Source organism: Scomber scombrus, chromosome 3 (assembly GCF_963691925.1).
Source record: "Scomber scombrus chromosome 3, fScoSco1.1, whole genome shotgun sequence".
NCBI lineage: Eukaryota > Metazoa > Chordata > Actinopteri > Scombriformes > Scombridae > Scomber > Scomber scombrus.
Genome location: NC_084972.1, coordinates 29021418 through 29041363, shown reverse-complemented (window position 1 = coordinate 29041363; position 19946 = coordinate 29021418). Strand labels below are relative to the sequence as shown.

The 19946-nt window shown below is 40.4% G+C and overlaps 2 protein-coding genes across 2 annotated transcripts; one reads left to right on the top strand and one right to left on the bottom strand.

Moving 5' to 3' along the window:
- Positions 1-115: 115 nt before the first annotated feature.
- Positions 116-7787, bottom strand: LOC133978127 (microtubule-associated protein futsch-like). Its single transcript, XM_062416481.1, has 5 exons — positions 6959-7787; positions 6163-6330; positions 5533-5711; positions 5112-5352; positions 116-3842 (listed from the first exon to the last, which is right to left on the bottom strand). Exons 1-5 carry the CDS (start codon positions 7574-7576, stop codon positions 3324-3326), a joined length of 1725 nt encoding a protein of 574 aa, XP_062272465.1. The 5' UTR covers positions 7577-7787; the 3' UTR covers positions 116-3323.
- Positions 7575-17241, top strand: kctd6a (potassium channel tetramerization domain containing 6a). Its single transcript, XM_062445490.1, is given in 6 exon segments — positions 7575-7719; positions 10031-10121; positions 15876-16101; positions 16606-16757; positions 16759-16786; positions 17155-17241. Coding segments are annotated over 6 exon segments (729 nt in total).
- The last annotated feature ends 2705 nt before the right edge of the window (positions 17242-19946 follow it).

The window sequence follows — 19946 nt, the reverse complement described above, 5'->3', positions numbered from 1 at the left end:
CAGAATGTTTATTTACCTGTTTACGGAGAAATTCAAGTAGCACTGCCTAAAAAATAAATTTAAAAAAAGCTCAAATTAAAAAGCAAAAACAAAGAAAAGACCAATTAAAGCTTTATTTATTTTATTAGCAAACTTTTACAATAACCAGCAGGGACGTTCTGCATCCACACAGTCAGAAAACACATCTGTTTTCTCCCCAAAGCAAAACATAAAAATACAAACAAAACTCTAAATGAACAAATTTCTCGTTACAAATCAAAGTATCTTACAGCGACTCCTGATTCACAAACTTTTATTAAACTTTCTGAGCAGGAGAGAAAAGCAAAAAAGTTCAGCCGAGTTCTTACAAACAGTGGAAGCATTTAGTGAACGCCACAGAAATTAATCACACACTTTATTTTATGGATTAATTTCCCAAAAGGAAAGAACAATGTAATATTTAACTACGGTCAATAATTACTAATAATTTAAAGTGTGCCAAATGAACCCCACCTGTATTTCCAGAATAATCTCTCATTAATGGTCATTTTAAAGAAAAGCAAGAAAAAATAAAAATTGAATTTGGTAAATTTCAATTTAAAGGAAAAATATGTTCCGAATTTTGACGAGTTTTAAAAATTTTACAGTTTTTCTTCTCAGTTTATGAATAAATCTTACAATGTGGCTCTAATGTGTTCATGCTTCATGGCAACATTCAAGTCATAATTTTAACTAGAACATTTATTTTTTGGGAAGCTCTGATATTATTAACTAAGTGCTTAAAACAAACATGGACACCTGTAGGGCTGCAGCTAATGATTATTTCTATTATCCATTAATCTGTTCATTATTCTTTCAATCAATACATTTTTTTTGGTCATAAATGTCAGAAATTGAAGAAAAAATGTTGATCATTGTTTTACCGGGGCACAAAATAACAATATTTACATCTGAGAAACTGAAATCAGAGAATTTCTTCTTTAAAAATAACAATTATAAGAATGGTTGGTGATTAATTTAATTGTTGGTCATTTCTGTTGGGCGTAGTGCTTAACTGTCAATATGCAGTTTTTACCCTCACATGACCGACTGCAGTCATACAGCCGTCTTTAGTGGTCAGATAATGTGAACATCTGCACATCAGAAACACGTAATTCTCTCTCGACATCTGACCGACACGACGTGAACACAACATGAAGGTCTCATCACACTTCAAACAAGCACACTGAAGCCTTGATTCTGTTCCTGTGGGTCCACTGCGGCTAAAAAAACAACAACAAAGAGAAACAAAAAAAACAAAGCAAATAATTTCCAGCTGTGCGGCCGCTCGGCTCTCAGGAACCGTTAATGCACAGCGTTAGTCTATAAACAGAAGCAGCCTCAACAGTTTGAGACATCCACAGTGTTAAAAAATAAAAGAGCTAGCCATACAGTCCAGACAGAGTCCTGCAGACGAGCCGCACTCTGACCTGGAGGAGACGAGGTCACTTTTAATAAAGAAATTTAAACTCTAATCAGGATTAGAAAATAAAACGCTTTTCACCTCCTGATAAACGTCCATCAGTCAGCAGCTGGACGAACATTTAGGGCAGATCAGACTTCTCTGTAACCTCTGACCTGATGGCTTTTTTTTTTTAAAGGCATGTTTGAGGATCGACCGGCCTCCTTTTTCCTCCACTTAAACTTTCTCCGTGTTCTGTTCACCGCAAGTGGTGTTGTGATTTTCAGTCCTGAAGGCCAAAATGGGGAAAGTCTTATGTATAAAAATAAAATAAAATTTGAAAAATGGTACTATCGGTAAATAATCTGAGTAAGAAAGAACCAGAAAACAATGAATAACAGATAAGTGGAGTTTACAAACGATACAAAACTTCAGACTTCAAACAAATCATGATGAATGGGAATATTCATTTATAGGACCAGTGTGTTGGATTTAGTGACATCTAGTAGCGAGGCTGCAGATTGCAACCAACAGAACTGAGCCTGTTCTGCTAGATGCCACAAAACTCACACAACTCTGCACACTGCACCTGTAAACGTTAATTTATTGTTGGAAATTGAACTCCTGATATTAATTTAGGTTGAATGTTTCTTTACTTTCAATTTACAATCAAAAAGGAAGATACATTTTAGCTGATCTGCTCAGTAAAAAGAACAGAAATTAATTGGAATTAAATCAAGTTTTCCTTTTAGTTTGAGGATGAAGTTATGCTCATTTGATTTAGATAAAAAGAGTCATAATATTAAAAGAAAACAGAATAAAATGAATGTTAATGGGATATAAAGTTGTAATCCAATAAGGAAAAAGTTAATCTTATGAGAATGAAGTTTACAATAAGATCATAAATCTAAAAGTTGTCATATTATGAAAAAAAAAGTGGTTTAAAAGAGTAAGTTGTGATATTTCAAGGTGTCATATTACAGGAACGTTTTTTTGTCATTTATGAACACACTCTAGTGAAGAGGTGACTTGTGGATGACCTGAAGTTACGTTTCACCAGTAAACAGATTTTTTTAATTTAAGGAAAATTAAATGAAGCCAATTACAGACGTGAGCTGAATAACCAGACAGACGGCAGCTGGAGCTCAGCTGGGACGACTTCTGTCAGAAATCAAAAGAAAAGTTCACGGCAGGTCAAAACACATCATATCAGATAAGTTCAACCCAGCCTATAAAGTACATCATATTTGCTCATTTTGTGTTTCAGTATCAAATTTACCAAAAACAAACTTCATATCTAATCGTCCTGTAAAAGAAACAAATTCTCAGAGCACCAATTTTTCATATAGATGAAACTTCATTCTGATAATTTTGACTTTTTAGTTGCTAAATTACGACTTTATACTTCTGAATTGTTATATTGTGAGATTACAACACTATTTTATGTAACAAAATACCCCTTTTTTTATTAGGAAACTATGGTAGCAGTAGAAGAAACTTTGGAAGCTGCTCCTATCATTTATGAGGAGGTGAAACCACAGAGGAAGTCGGTTGTCAGGCGGTGAGTTTGAGATGCGTAACAGAAAACAGATCCAGCAAACCTGAGACGTGTAACTATTAGGCGTTTTAAAAACGATGCAGGTAATCAGGTGATCGATCAGCTGAGGGGTTTTTATTGTGCAGTGGTTTCCTGTTTCAGTCGCTTTTTCTGGGCTCAAACTCATTATTACTTTTTTAATTAAATGTCACAAAAAACGTTCAAATGTTGCGTTAAACCGATCTGTTTCCCTCCACAGTTACTAACCTCCTGCAATTCCCAGAATGCCTTTCAACTCCCCTCCCAGAGAGATGAGGGCGGTGTCTCTGTCTCTGATTGGAGGCCTGACCCGCCCTGTCCTGAGTCTCAGGGAGCTGATAGGTCGGATCTTCCGACCTCCGAATGTCCCTTCAGCAAGCCGAGCCTCACCACCACCACCCGCCTCTTCTTTTGCTCCGAGTCTTCATCGCTATCATCATCATCCTCCTCCTCCTCCTGCTGCTGCTGTCTCTCCTTCGCCTTTCGTTTCCCTCTCTCCTTCCTCTTCTCCTCTTTCCTCTGCTTCTTCGCCTTCTTCCTCCTCTTCTTTTCCATCTCGGCTTTTTCCTCTGCAGCCCGATCATCCTCCTCTTCCTCATCGTCGTCTTCCTCTTGCAGTCCATCCTGCACTTCCTCCTCTTCCACTTCCTCCTCCTCTACCGCTAAACCCATTGCTTCCTCTTCCTCCTCATCCTCTTCTTCTTCCTCCTCCTCCTCCTCCTCCTCTTCTTCTTCTTCTTCTTCTTCATCCTCCTCCTCTTCATCGTCCATGTCTGCATCCATGTGCGCCATCTGTTCTCCTTTCATCTGCTCCTGTTTCAGCCTTTGTCGTCCGTTCTGTGTCGACTGACAGAAGCAGAAAACAAAGTTAGAATTGAGACCAAACTACAGACTGTGTGTAAAATGTAGTGAACGGCTGCTCTGGCGCCCTCGTGTGGTCGAAACAATCATTACACAACAGTGCATTAAATTATGTGTAAAGAAAGAAGAATTAAATTAAAGACTCAACTCCTCACAGATCTTTGTCACTTGTGGGACAGAAACTGTGATCTGCACTTTGAAAGACTGGGAAAAAAATCGATCATTTATCTCTTTATGTTTTATTGTTACAGAAGACAGGTAAATGTAAAGTTATACCTGAGGAAGATTTATGTATGTTACCTACATCTAAAGGGTTTACCCTCTTTGCCGTCACCATTTTAAGGTTGTCAGTCTCAGCTCTTTCAACAGGCTGAACTAAACTTACAGCTAAGATGAGGCTGTCTATTTATAAATCTAGACATTTCCAGGTCTATATTTATATGCTGAGTCTCTACTGGAATATATTTACACTTCATAAAGCTCCTTATTTATCTTGTACTGGCTCTTTATGCCACCTCTCAGTTCAACCTCTGTCTGAAACAATATTGGTTAACCATTATCTTTTCTTCCCTGATCAAGACTATGTCCACAGATCCAACACATAAAAGTAGAGCCAGACCGATACTGGATTTTTGGGACCGATGTCAATATTAGGGAGTTAAAAAATTCAGATATCAATATATCGGCAGATAATCTTATATATACAAAATATGTACATGAAAAGCAAATTTTTTGCAATGTGGTTATCAAATACTTGTGACAAAGATATGTAATGGAGGCGGTGATGTTTTAGAGTTTAACTAAATAATTTAATAATTATACATGACGATTATTAATAAAACATACAACAACAACAACAAATATATGTACGCATTAAACTTGAATTAAGAAAAAGGATACATATACATAAAATGTTGCCTATATAACTTTAAAAATATATTGGTGCATATCAGACAACATAAATGCAGCTACCGATCTATCTGTGATAGGCCAATAATATCAGTTAACCAATATAAAGACTCCTAAATCAGTCAAGCCCTTCAGTCTGTGACTGACTGAAGGGATACACTTCACTTTCTTTTATAATAATAAAAAACTTTATTTATAGAGCACTTATGTTTCTTCGAGCTGTTGTTTTGTCTACATTATGTCGATTATATTTGTATCTGAAGTTGGTTTAATATTGAATACAGTGTTTTCTAAACCTTCCTTCCTTCGTGTTTGTTTAGCACCTATGATCTCAGCGATACTCACCGTCTTCTTGCTGCTTCGGAGCCGGTGCACCAGTAACCTGACCGTGTCTTTGTTCTGACACAGTCCCATGGTGTTCAGGGTGTCGAGGGACGGGACGGCGCAGCCTTGCAGCCGTAGCTCCGCCCCCAGAGCGGCCTGCAGGAAGTTGTTCTTCCATATGTTTCTGGTGAAGAGCGGGACGGAGAGCGTCACCACGGTCCGGCGCTCCAGCAGCTTCTGGGCCTGCTCCTCCGACAGCTTGCTGCCGCAAACACAAACAGACAAACCACAGATGCTCGTCAGACCCCCGACTGATCAGATTCATATCCACAGACCAATGATGAAGTTTAAATAGATAATTTAATAACTGAAATAAACCATCTGCTCTTTTTTTCTACTAATGTTGAAGCTTTGTACACTGTGTGAGCTGACTCAGACTTACTGGCTTCTCTTGGTCATGACGTTGATGTCGGGGAACAGCGAGCGGAGGCAGTTGGTGACGAGCGGAGCTTTCTCCTCGGCCCACTTCAGACATCGTCCCCAGGGGAAGGACGACAGCGGCTTCCTGCTCGACACCTTCTGATGGAAAGGACTGTCTGCCTGCCGCGACAGCATCTTCATCTGCACCAACGCCGGGAAACACGGCACATCACGATTACACAAAAATACAAAAGCGCTACACTTGAAAGGAGGAGTACACAATGATTCAAATCTATTGAATTACAGTCATCCCACTACCACCTGAAGAATAAAGGACTTATGTCTCAGCAGGATTTTTTATAAGAACTTGTCCGTGCATTTATGCTCACTACACACGACTACTGTAACGATGTCTTTACAGGTCTCCCTAAAATGTCTATCAGACGGCTGCAGCTTGAGTCCTCACTAAGACAGCAAGGTTCCCACATTAACCCTGTAATCGTTCCTCCTTCTCATACTGACCATTAGAAGATTCCTTCATAATCCACACAGCAAAAATATTAAGACTGCAGTTTCAAGACAGATTTTTTTTTAAATTATGAATGTACCTTTAAAAGCAGGAAGTGTTTAATGAGCTTGTTCGTGTCCTCACCTCCTCTTTCAGCAGTTTGCTCCAGAACTCCATCATCGGTTTCCTGGCTCCCTTTGCAGACCAGAGCATTTTGAAAGCAGCCTTGTAGCAGGACTTGCTCACCAGCAGCGCCGCTTTGCTCTTCTTCCCCATCCTGCAGACTTTCTTCTTCTTGTCTCTCACATCTGCCTGCGGTCGCCATGCCAACACCGACACCGAGGACACAAACAGAGCACGTCATTTAAAACTTCTTCACGTGTCCCAGGTGTATGAAACATGATCGTTATCTACAGATCACAACACACTGCTGTATAAAACTTATCAAATGAGGCTGATATTTAATATCCTGTTTATATATTAATGTATGACACATACTTTCTGATTTGATTCTACACCAGGGGTGTCAAACATGTGGCTCGTGGGCCAGAACCGGTCGCTTAGGGTCAGATCCGGCCCACTTTCCTAACCTTATCCCTTCCTTCCTCCCACCTTTCCTTCCTCCCACCTTTCCTTCCTGTCTTCTCTTCCTTCCTTCCTGTGTTCTCTTCCTTCTTTTCTTTCTTCCTTCCATCCTTCCTTCATGTCTTCTCTTCCCTCTTTCCTTTCTGCCTTCCTCTCTTTCCTTCCTGTCTTCTCTTCCTTCCTTCCTGTGTTCTCTTCCTTCTTTCCTTCCTCCCTCCCTCCCTTCTTTTCTTTCTTCCTTCCATCCATCCTTCCTTCATGTCTTCTCTTCCCTCTTTCCTTTCTGCCTTCCTCTCTTTCCTTCCCGTCTTCTCTTCCTTCCTTCCTTCTGTCCTACACACACACACACACCTACCTGTTTGGCCGGGGGTTTCAGCCACATTGTCCTCTTCCCACGCTGTTTACGTCTGCCCTTGCTCCTGATGTGCTGCGCGCAGGTCTCACACAGGAAGGACTTGTCATGCACCACCGTGTCCGGGAAAGCCCACTGCACGGTGTCCGGTGTTGTGAACGTGTACACCGCCCTCCGGTTGAAGCTGCGACCCTGCCGCTCAAACTCAGACTTGCAGCAGGAACAGTTTTTGTCCTCGACTCTCATGGGAGGCCGACGGCTGCTCCGTGTCCCCGAGGAGGCCCCTGCACCGGAGAGTTCAGAGGCTCCGGTTTTTAAAGGGTCTTCTACTTCATTTCCACCGGGACAGTCCACCTCTGCTCCCACGGCCGGTTCCGGTAGCTCTACCGACGGGGAGATGAGGTGCTGCCCCGGTGCACTGTGCCCGGGATCAGCCGGTGTGGTGAAGCCTTCCTGCGGGGGGACGCAGCTGTAACCGGCCGCTGCACCGGAGCCGAAACCCGGTTCCGTGCAGGGGAAGGTACCGGCAGCTGTGTGAGCATAATCGTGCTCGTTCGGTTCGGATGGAGAACCGGTGTCCTCGTCGTTCCCCGGGTTGCTCGCGGTGTTTACAGTCGCCATGATGAACGGAGGGTCTCCCGGTATGGGTCAACACAAACACGCAGAATGCACAACCGAGCCGGCGGTCATCGCAGTTCACTTGGCGGCTAAAAGGGACGAGCCGCAGCCCGCCAGAACCGAGACCCGAAGAGAGAAGTTTCAAAGTAAAAGTCTCCTCAGTCTGCTGAATATTAAACAGCAATATGGAGACACATAAAGAGAGTTTGATGCAGGAAGCTCCGAGCAGATGGACACAGAGGAACTGTGAGGACAGGATGCAGACACTAATAAACAACACAGTTTCCGTGCTGTGAGCTGGGAGAGAGCGACGGTGGCGCCCCCAGGTGACTGGAGGCAGGTACTGCATGTCTCTATGGACTTTACAGAGAAATGTTGAACACAAGGTTCCCACACATTTTTATCAATGAATTTTCTGGGTCCTCCCCCAGAACATTTTGAGTAAACGTCATTTCCTGTTTTCTGGAGCCTTTTAACAGGTGTTTTGACACTTTGATCTCACTAAATGATGGGTACATTTTATAATTACATCCAGAGCAAGCGTTTGGCCCCAGATCACATATAAGAAGATATTAAAAAGCTAAAAGTATAGAAGTTGATGATTAGTGTAGCCTCTCTTATATCTGTCTATCATTGATATCAGAGAGGGTCATCCCTAATTCAAAACCATTTCCAGGCCTGGAAAACAGTTTTTCTTATTTCATAACTTTTTCATGAATTTCATGACCGTGGGAACCCTTTATATACTTCTTTACAACAAGTAATATTAGGGCCCGACCGATACTGGATTTTTGGAGTTGATGCTTTAATGTAGACTATTTCACAGATGCCGATATTAGAGAGTAAAAAAATAATCTGATATCAATATATGGACCGATAATCTCATCATCCTGGCCACCACCACTTTCAACTACGTCCATCTGGCAGGCGATACAGGATAGTTCAGTCACACACTAAAACAGCTTCTTCCCCCAAGCTGTTAAACTAATGAACACAGCCTGATCCCCTCATCCCACTGACCAACACACACTCACTGGAGTGCAGCCTAATGTTACAACAAGCTACTGTTTGCTGTGTTTGCACCTTTTTATATTGAATATTGCACTTTATTGCTCTTATAGATTATCAATGTTTTGTTTATGTCTTAAATTGTTTTTAATTATCTTAAATGTTCTCATTTTAGTAATGTAAGACATAAACAATACAAATATAAGTTTTAAACAGTGTATGTTATAAATTAGTATAGTTAGTATCAGGGGCGATTTTAGACCCCTTTTAGAGGTGCTTAAGTACCCCTAAATTTGATCTCAGCACCCCTAAAAATAAATAAATTATCATTGTTGTTTTTTTCTAAAAATTCAAATGGTTATATTAACAGGTTTAATGTACTTATGATAGTTCTGTCATTAATATATAATCTTTCTCTCAGGGTTCATTAACTATCTTAGAGTCCTCTCTGTAGAAATCTGTGATTGTTTATTCTGAACCATCATTATTATTATTATACACTATAGTAGCCTGCACCACTCTACTATGTATTAATATTTCTTGTTGTAATTTACGTTATCCAGTGAAATGAGTAGTTTAGCAGGGGGTTTGAACACTTGCAGGTCATTGTATGTCACATTGTCATCAGGAGCTGAGCCCCTCTAAAGGTCTGATCGTAGAAACGCCCCTGGTTAGTATAAGTTATAAATTACACTGAAAATAGTGGTGATGTAAGTAACTAATGGCGCTTTTCCATTATACAGTTCTAGCACTACCTGGCTCGACTCGGTGCACAGTGTAGTTTGCGTATAGGAGCCATGTTAACTCGCGTGACACTCGTTGTAACCAGGCGGGGAGTTCTGGTCCTGCAAACACGGAAGTAACTTAAAACTGCATTCTATCAAAAGGCCACCAGGGGGCGACCGTTTTGGTGTCAAAAGGACTTCCGTCTCTATACAAGTCAATGGAGAATTCACCAACTTCTCACTTGATTTATAACCTCAGTAAACGTTTTCAAAATGTGTTTATGGTCTCAATCGCTAGTTTAAAGCCTTCTTCAATGCAATATGACGTTCATTTAGGAAATGTTGGCCTCCCTGATTTTATATGTGACGATAAAGCAGGGTATGCATTAGGGCGTGGCTACATTGTGATTGACAGGTTGATTGGTTCACAGGTTCAGGAGGGCGCCTCATGCTCCTCCTGATGCCCATATAAGTAGAATCCGTGTTTTTTTTTACCCAGCATGCACCTGAAATTTTCAAGATGGCGCTGCTCAGATCCGATACTATTCAGTTCCAAGCAGCAGTCCACAAACCAATGGGTGACGTCACGGATGTTACGTCCATTTTATATACAGTCTATGGTTGTAACTAACTTGTGTTAAACTCGCTATAACTTTTGTTGCCAGTATTTAAAAATGGCGGGTTTTGATTCTTGTGTGGGACATCGCGCTCATGACTCTTCCAGGGACGACATTCTCTGACCAATCAGTGGCTAGCAGTCTGTTAACGTCGCATTTTAGTATTGGCTCAGCTCGCTTGGAACCTAGCCAGAGCAAGTAGCAAAAAAGTACCAGCAAAGTCAACCGATCATTTTCAGAGTCATTTATACTAATCGCTATTTCGAGGTATCTGAACTAGAGTATTTACATTTGATGCTACTTTATACTTTCACTACATTTCAGAGTGAAAGATTTTTACTTTGCACTCCACTACATTTATGTGAGTATTTTATGAGGCTGGACAGACATGGATGTGACTGGTTGGTCGAGGCATACAACCGTAAGGCAGTATTTCTAGTTTTAAACGAGAGATTACGCACAGTAAACAGTAGCAAGAGTGCATTTTTAAAACCGCAGCAACTTCTAGGTCACTTGAGGGCAGCAGTAACCAGCTGTAAACTAGAGCTGCAGTGATTAGTAAATGAATTGACTAGATGTTTACTATTAAAATAAAAGCCAACTATTTTAATAATTCATCATTATCATCATCATCATCACAGTTAGAAAAAAGTCAAAATTATCTGATTCCAGCTTAAAAGTGAATATTTGCTGCTTCTATGATCTTCTTCTATGATAGTAAACTGAATATTTTTTTGGGTTGTGGACTGTTGGTCAGGACAAAACCAGACATTTGAAGACATCATCATTGGTTCTGGGAAGCAGTTATCAATATGTTTTACCATTTTCAGACATTTTATGGCCCAAACAACTAATCAATAAATCGAGAAAATAATCAGCAGACTCATCAATAATAAAAATAATCATTAGTTGTAGCCAAACTTTGACGTTCATGTGGCAAACCTGTTAGCAAAGAGCAAATAGGAAGGAACATAAGTAATCATTTGGACAGAAATATTTCTTTAGCTGCAAAACAACCGTCTGCTGCTGTTGAGACTGAACCATAAGTAAAGATGAGAGTTGGAAAACCAAAACCAGTGTTTAAAAGGCTAAAAAGCTCCAAAGATAAAATCTGGCGATGATAGTCAGTGGATTCATCACTATAAGCTACCTTCTTTGATCCCATTTGGCATCAATTTTGAACATAAAATACGAATTATAGCATTTTTAATGATTAACAGAAAAGCCAAAAGCAAACCCAACTGTTTTAATCTATAAAGGTCATATAAGATTGAACCAATTTAACTCTCAAACATAAATCTCAAACAATAATGAGTGCACCAATCATGTGTATCATTAAGCTAATGCAGACAGACTGCCTGCAGGGCAGTAGAGCATGTTGTTAACAAACTCTGACCTACATCCTCAGCATGGACACAGTTCATACTGTAGCTGAGGAGAGAGAGGGAGCTTGATGAGAGCCATACAGTAAGAAAGCTGTGTCATGCAAAGAGAGAATATTGGGTCACATGAATAATGTGAAACTTCCAGCCGGCGTTTCAGGAAAAACTCTACACCAAACGGAGAGCCCTTGAGTCTGTGTCAAAGCCTCCACAGAGAAAATGTTTCAGCTGCCCAGAAAGTAATTAAAGCTGCAGTACAGCTGTACCATTTATTTTCAATTATTCTGTAGATAAATTGTTATATTAACAAGTAAATTGTTTATAGTCCATCAAACAATAGTGATGGTGATGTCTTTTTTTTTTTTTTTGCTAACCAACAGTCGATAACCCAAAACGTTTTTTTTTTTAAAAGGGTCTAAAGTCAGTTCACATTTACTGATTTTATATTATGTACTATATTATATATTTACCACAACTGTTAATGCAAATTCATTTTAACAGCGATTAACGTTCACATGTTGAGTTTGACCCTAGTCCCAGCCTGTAGTTTGGAAATAAGGAAGCGATGCAGCAGTAACGTTTCGGATAACAAGCAGGAATGGATAAAGAAAAGTGTCTTATGAACGGCAAATTCAGCTCCAAAGCCCTGCCAGATGTTCTATCCACAAGACCAAAGTTATTTACGTCGACAGACCTGGAAATGTTTACGATATGTCCCCTTTAAAATGCGAGGGGGGTGTTACCGTTCATATTATCCCAGGGTTAAAGGTGACATATTCAAACAACAGTCTAAAGTCAGTTTACTCTCATTTACTTATTGTATATTATGTATTGTGTATTTTCTCATGATATATTATCAGTATAGTTGCTTTTCACTTGTTGTCTGTTGAATAATCCACTAATCGTTGCAGCTCAAATGGAAGTAAATTTATCAGATTTTTTCATCACGATATAAATGATTTTTCTCTCTTTGACTGTTCTTAAGTCAATCGAGATGTTTTGTAGTCAATCGGCAGCATGTTGATTTAAAATTAAACTTGAACTGTGAGTACTCAGAGACTTATTTATATCCACAGCTGAGTCTGATTTGTGATCCACGATTTAATCACAGCTCGTTGCTGTGTTAGTTTGATTAATTATTCGCAGTGAAGTTAATTCGTCATGTTTTAAATTTGTGTTTCATAGAAGATTCGATGCAGGATTAGGAACCAGGTCCAGAGCTCCTCCTCCTGTTTCTCATTGGCAGGCAGTGTGTGGACACATCAGGGACGCAAGCCAGATGATGTCTGGGCCATGGCAACGCTGCTGCATCAGCTGCCTGCTTATCTCCATGGCAACCATCTCAAAAGCTGTTCGTCTTCTTGTTGCAGGTGTTGGTGGGAACTGAAAAATGATCTTCTTAACAGTCTGACCTGAAGAGAAAACAACACTGACGGTCAGCTCAGGGCAGCAGATGTGTGTGTGTGTGTGTGTGTGTGTGTGTGTGTGTGTGTGTGTTTATATGTGTGTGGGGACATTTTTTTAATCTGAACTTTCTTGCTATGTGTTGGTTCAGCCTCTGGCCAGTTAACCATGTCTGACATCTGAATGATGGGCCTTTTTTATGCTGCTCTGTGTTCGTGTACTCCTCTACATCTGTCCGTCAGTTGAATCGTCCTGGCCTTTGGCTGGACCTTCAAAAAGCTGTTTGAGGGTTACATTTATGATTTAATTTAGGTTCAGTTCAGGGATACACCAATCTGAGTTTTTCTATCCAGATACCAACTCAGACTATCTTTATATCTCATTCTTTTTATGTAAGGCAACATGAGGTCCAGGATGCTGTGAACACACTTGGCAGAAATGGTATATAATATTCAATAAGTATCTTTTAATTAATGTATTATCACCTGAAAATAAGAACATTGTTTTTTTGTTACCTTAGAATGAGCCCTTTATATCTACATATTTGTATAGCGCCAAATCACAACAAAGTTATCTCAAGGCACTTTACACATAGAGCAGGTTCTAAACCGTACTCTTCAAGTTTTAATTTATAAAGAGACCCAACATTCCCACATGAGCAAGCATTTAGCGACAATGGCAAGAAAAAACTCCCTTTTAACAGGAAGAAACCTCAGGCAGAACCAGGCTCAAAGTGGGCGGCCATCTGCCTCGACCGGTTGGGGTAGAGGGGAGAGAGAGGAAGAATAGGAGAGAAAGAGAGTAGCACATTGAAAATAAACATTGAAGCTAGAAGGTCCGGGACTGGAATCTGTCATCCGGACGTCTACAGGCCCAGATTGCCTGTGAGATGAGAAAGCACAGACAACTCCGGGGAAGAAGTTTAGGTTACTGAATGCATTAATAGTACATGAATGTTATTGGATATAGATGGATGGATAGAGAGAGAGAGAGAGAGGAGGAGAGAGGAGCTCAGTGCATCATGGAGGTAGGAGTCCCCCGGCAGTCTAAGCCTGTAGCAGCATAAACTAGGAGCTTGCTAACTATAAGCTCTATCAAAAAGGAAAGTTTTAAGCCTACTCTTAAAAGTAGAGAGGGTGTCTGCCCTCCGGACCGAATCTGGGAGATGGTTCCACAGGAGAGGTGCCTGAAAACTGAAGGCTCTGCCTCCCATTCTACTTTTAGAGATACTAGGTACCACAAGTAGGCCTGCGTTCTGGGAGCGCAGTGTTCTGGTAGGTACATAAGGTACTATGAGCTCTTTAAGGTATGATGGAGCCTGACCAGTAAGAGCTTTAAAAGTGAGGAGAAGGATTTTAAATTCTATTCTTGATTTTATGGGAAGCCAATGCAGTGAAGCTAAAATAGGAGTAATGTGATCTCTCTTTCTAGTCTTTGTCAGAACGCGTGCAGCTGCATTCTGGACCAGTTGGAGAGTCTTTAGAGACTTGTTAGGGCAGCCTGATAATAGCCGCAATATATACGGTGTGTTTGGTTAGGTTTGTATCATACACTGATCAAATGTGAGCCAAGTCTGACAGTGAAGAGCTGAGTCTGACAAACTGAGATGTCATAAAATTGCCACTATACAAATGAAAAACTCTTTTCTCTGGTGCTTATCAACATTAGCACGTCAACATGTGAAACTGACCAATCAGAACAGAGTGAGCTCAGCAGCTAAGACTGCCTGTGTGAGACAGAGGCTGAACTGATGGGCTGCTTATAGGGTCAGTATAAGTTAAAGAGTTTTTTTAACTGTAAGTGATGCAAAGATATTCCAGCTGAGCCCCAAATAATCAAAATAGACCTGGAAGTGTGCATGATATGTCAATTTTAAAGTTAAAAAATAAAGTACAGCTCAGACTGACAAGTCAGACAATGTGGAGCTGAGCTTGACAAGTTGGGTCTGAGATGTCTAAACTGGCCTCCCTACAGAAGACAACCACCAGGAAGTGCTTCAGCATCCTGAAGTGGCCTCTTTCACATATGATCTTCTGATTTCTGATTAAGTTACTCCTTGTCTGGCTGCTTGTTTGGGACCAGTTTGCCACTGGAGACGATACCAGGGGCTGCTGTAGAGTCCCATTGTTACAAAAGTTGTTTTATTTAACTATTAAAAACACATTGCACTAACATGTTCCATCATTAATGTAAACACACACACACACACACACACACACACACACCTTCCTGCAGCCAGAAATACTCACTAGAGCACCAAATGTGTATTAATCTGCCACCGAAAATAGTCCAAGAAATGCTCATGCTCTGCTTCTTCCTGTTTGTCTTCCAGCTGTTTAAGGAAATGACTCAGCCTTTTTTCAGAAATGATCCAACGTAATCAGTTTTTTAGTGAGTTATGTCTTCAGTAGAAACCATTAAGCTTGGGGCTAATGCCACAGAGTTTCCAAGAGCCTCAGAAAGTACTGAGAGACGGACCAACACCTTATTGGTTTTGGTCCTTCATGGGATTTGTTGACATTAAAGGTCCAATATATAAGAATTATGTATTTGAAAACTAACTAAAACTATCAGCAGAATGTGAAGAAATTATAAAATGAGACCTTCCCCTGACAGCCAGTGGACTTTCTATGTAAAGGACTATGAATGGTTTTGCTGTGTGGGGCGGGGGGGAATTTGACATACATGCGTTCCCGAGTGCCTTGCCTCTCTCTTCTGTCCTCTTAAAGTGCCAACACTAGCTAACAGCGTAGTAATGGAGACTGCTAATGTCTGACCCTGAGCTGGCTTCCTTCCTAATGGATACATAAGCTAGCATTACTGCAAACCATGTACACATATTGTGATATTGTGGTTTTTGGTGGTGCGAGCAACGGGATGCTGACTGTAGCTCAATTAACAGCCACCAGATTCTTACATATTGTATCTTTAATATACACAAGCACGTTTTCCTTTAAGAGAGAACAGAATCAAATTTCCAGATTAAAAACTCAAAGGTCAGAAAAAACTGAGACAAACTTTTCTCAATCTGGTCTAATTGGTAGCAGTATGGATGTATGGCACCTCTCTCTCCTCCTGTTCTCAGTTTAACTTGGTAGCTCAGAGTTTTACAGAATCATCTGCTCAGCAGTCTGGTCTGATCCTGTCTCAGTTTCTGCTGTTTCAGCTACATCCTCAACTTCCTGCGCACGTCAGAGCTGACACTGCCTTGAGACTTCAAGGATACCGAGCTGCTCAGGAAGGAGGATGACTTCTATCAGATTGAGCCCCTGATCCAGTCCCTATGAGACCCCAAACCCCATCTGCCCTATCCCACCTATACCTGCGAGGAGGTGGTGAAGTACTCCAAGCCTGTCGCAGTGATCATCACCCGGCTCACCATCACCACCAAGGTCAGCGGGATTCACTGGGGTTCAGGTCATATCGATACATTGTGGCAGAATATTCTGTGATAAAAAGACACGATCAGATGTATTATTATTATCTTATATTCCTCTAGATCCTCCTGTTTGTTCTCTCATGTGCATCCATGGAGTCAAGAAGCTCAGAATAACCACACATTTATACTCTCTCGTTAAAAAAAGTTATTTGTGTGCGTACTGCTGTTTTTGCCTTCATGTAACCTCTAAATCTTACTTTACAATTTAATTCAATCACATCATAACTGATTCATTCTGTGTAAATGAGAATTTTAATGTAATTTAAAGTTGTATATTTATAAAATTGTAATTTGTTTAACTGAAAAAATTCCCATAATTTAAAAAAATACTGTTGCATGATAACAGAGATTAATAATATATGTTTGAACATTTTTTTTAAAACAGCATGGTATATAGAACAAAACCATAATTAATAACACATATACAATAATAATAAAGTACATTTTATATAAATAGTCACATGACTCGTTCTGTCTTGTCTTTAGGTCTGTGTTGCAGTCCATCTCCATAAGTTTCATAGAGTGGAACAAACACATGATGGACACCAGAGACAACCAGGTGTCCTTCACCTTCGGACTATGTCACCACCAACAGGAAGTCAGCCTGCGTTCACCTGCTTAACTTTATCTCCAAAGCTGTACGCAACTTTTATTTTATCTTCAACATCAACATCAACAACATGTGAATAGAGACATGTTTAGATCACCTATCTGATGGTTAACTTGTGACGTTTGTAGTACTTTAACGTAAAAAAGCTTGTGGTCAACATTACAGTGTTTATTTTGTAGAAAAACATGAAGGCAGATGTGTCATCATTTACACGTGTGTGGCATGTGTGCAACAAATAAAATCCACACTTCTGAAGTCTTTTCATGTCCAAAATAGATTGGTCACCATGAATGTGTTGTCTGTCTGACATTGCAGGTTTTTAAAATCATGGCGGACAGCAAAAGTTGAATTTGTGTACATGTGATGTCTCAGTTTGTCTGTGTCATTATTTTCCAGGGTTTCAGGATACTTCACACACGTGTTCACCACATGAGCGAACGAGCCAATGAGAACACAGTCGAACACCACTGGACGTTCTGCTGAGGAGCACACAAAGTCAATGACTAACAGATAAATTGAGTTACTGACAGACGGGAGATGTTATCAGGGTGTCTGCACAGAGGCAGAAAGACTTGTTGGTGTTTTGTTTATATTGTGCTAATGTCTCGTATGATGTGTGTTTGAAACATTCCTGCAGTCTAGAGATAAAGCACAAATCTTCCGTCTTCTTTTCCGTCTTTCCTTCCTTCCTGCCTTGCTTCCTTTATTCCTTCCTTCCTTCCTTCCATTGTCTCTCCTTCCTTCATTCCTTCCATTGTTTCTCCTTCCTTCCTTCCTTCCATTTTTTTGTAATGGTCCGGCCCAAATGAGATCAAACTGGGCTGTGTGTGGCTTGAATGAAAATGAGTTTGACACCCCTGCTTTAACGTATATTAGCTTGGCTTTATCACATGAACTATATGAACAAAAGTACATGGTCAACCCCCATATACTTAATGGTTCTTTTTTGGCATTTTTGCCTTTATTGGACAGTGGGCAGCGAAGAGGCAGACAGGAAGCAATGGGAGAGAGAGAGGGGGGGGGGGGGGGGGGGGGGGGGGGGTATGACATGCAACAAGGGTCCCTAGCTGGTATCAAACTACGGACGTTATAGTTATGCAGCATGCACAGTAACCATTTGGCTACTGGGGTGATTCACAGTTGGTTGACTCATTTTGGTGCCAATGAAGATAAATCTTCCAACAGCATACTGTAAAATGGATAAGGCCCTTTCCTGTTTCAGGCAATGGTTTTCCTGTTTGGTCTTAAAGGACTTGACTGGCCTGAACGGAGTCCTGACTGCAACTGGAAAAGCCGACTTTGAGCCAGGCCTTATTATCACCCAACATCACTGGCCAACCTATTTAATGCTCTTGTGGCTGAACAGGGGCAAATCCCTGCTAGGTTCCTACATCTGGTGGAAATCCTAAAACCAGAAGAGTGGAGGCTGTTTTGGTAGCAGATTAATGCTCATTGTACTGGAATCACATGTTCAAAGTTCACATATGACTTGAAAGTTTGGTTGTCTGCATACTTTTGGCAACATATCATATCTGGCCTATATTTTCAGTAATCAGTTTACTGACAAGAACTTAATATTAATTGCAAATTGAGCAATCTGAAATATAATGTCAGGTGATTTTTTAACCAGTTCTCCTTTATTAGTTGTTCTTTGGCACACAAAAGTCTGCGGCTCTTCTGAGTTTTTTTGCTCAGTGTTTCCAGCAGCAGCAGATAGATGTTTTTTTTAGTAAACAAGCTCTGATAAATCCACTGTACACTTCCTGCCCAGCACCAAACTGCAGACAAGACACAGTTAGAGAATAACTGATGAAAAAAGTGGAACTTCTGTAGCCCTGTTTGGGACTGACTCATCTACTGTATAAAGAAAGTCCTGGATGGTTGCCATAGAAAATGTTGGTGAAATGGCCGTGCCCTTTTCCTTATTAGAGCTGGGGAAGTTAATCAGAAATATATTTACCAACCAGCCAGTTAGTCTTGCAAGTATTTTCCTTTTTTTAAACCCGAAAATACTGTTTGAAAACACTTCTGATTAAGTATAAATATCATCTTTGTGTTGCTTGCCCAAAGAATAATCTTTTTGTTTCTACAAAAGACTACGTCACACTTTCCGATGGTCTTGGTATCTAAAATGACGATGGTAACACAACACAGGCAGCACTGTAGGATACCCAGCCATTATTCATCATATCTGTGTAACTGACAAGATGGAGGGCTGAAATGTCCGTTCAGAAAAACTTCCTGTGGGCGCAGACAGGAAAGGGCTTGAATCTATTTTTAAATAATTGTAGCTCTTCTACGGCTATCAGTGCTAGCAGTACATATGGCTCTATAAAGGCCTTTAGGCTTGGTTAGTCCTTCAGTCTGTAGGATAATATCTGTGGTTCTGAATAACAATTTACCATTGAAATTTGGTACAGACATTCATGTTCCCCAGAAGATGAGTCTTTGGCAACCTTCTGACCTCTCATCTAGCACCAGCTGCCCAAAACTTTCACTTGTCCACTTAGTTAATGACAGAAAACTGCCTGTTATTATAACTCTATGCATGTTTGCACACTGAAATGCCAAATGCTATAAACTTAATATAGTAATGAAACACGTCCTTACTGTCCTCAAATGCAACTTTCCTTTCCTGTGGGGTTCTCCAAGGCTCTATACATGGTTCAATGCTTTTCTCAATCTATTACTCACTTCGTCACATCAAACAACACAACCTTTCTTTTCACTTTAATGCTACCCAGAGCCTAATAACTACAACAAACTAACTGACCTCAATAATTGTCTTCAAAACAGAAGATCCTGGATGGCTGCAAATTTTCTCCAGCTCAATAAGAACAAATCTCATATTATTTGGATCACAGCATTTAACCTTGCAGCTTTCTCTTCATCTGGACACATTATGCTCTTTTATAAAATAATAAGCATTTAAATTCGCAGAGTAAATCAGGCCATTAAATCAAGTTTTAATCAGTGCTGCACTGTTAGGAAGAGTCGCAGGAGACCCAAATGCAAGACGCTGCAGGCAACAGGAACTTAAAGAGTAAATCTTTATTTGAGACTCAGGAACAGGATACAGAAGTGCAGCCAGGCAAAAAACCAAACTGAACAAAACAAAAGATCCAACAAGACTGAACTGAAACAGAGGACTAAAATACTAACTAAACTAATGATGAGATGAGGTGGAA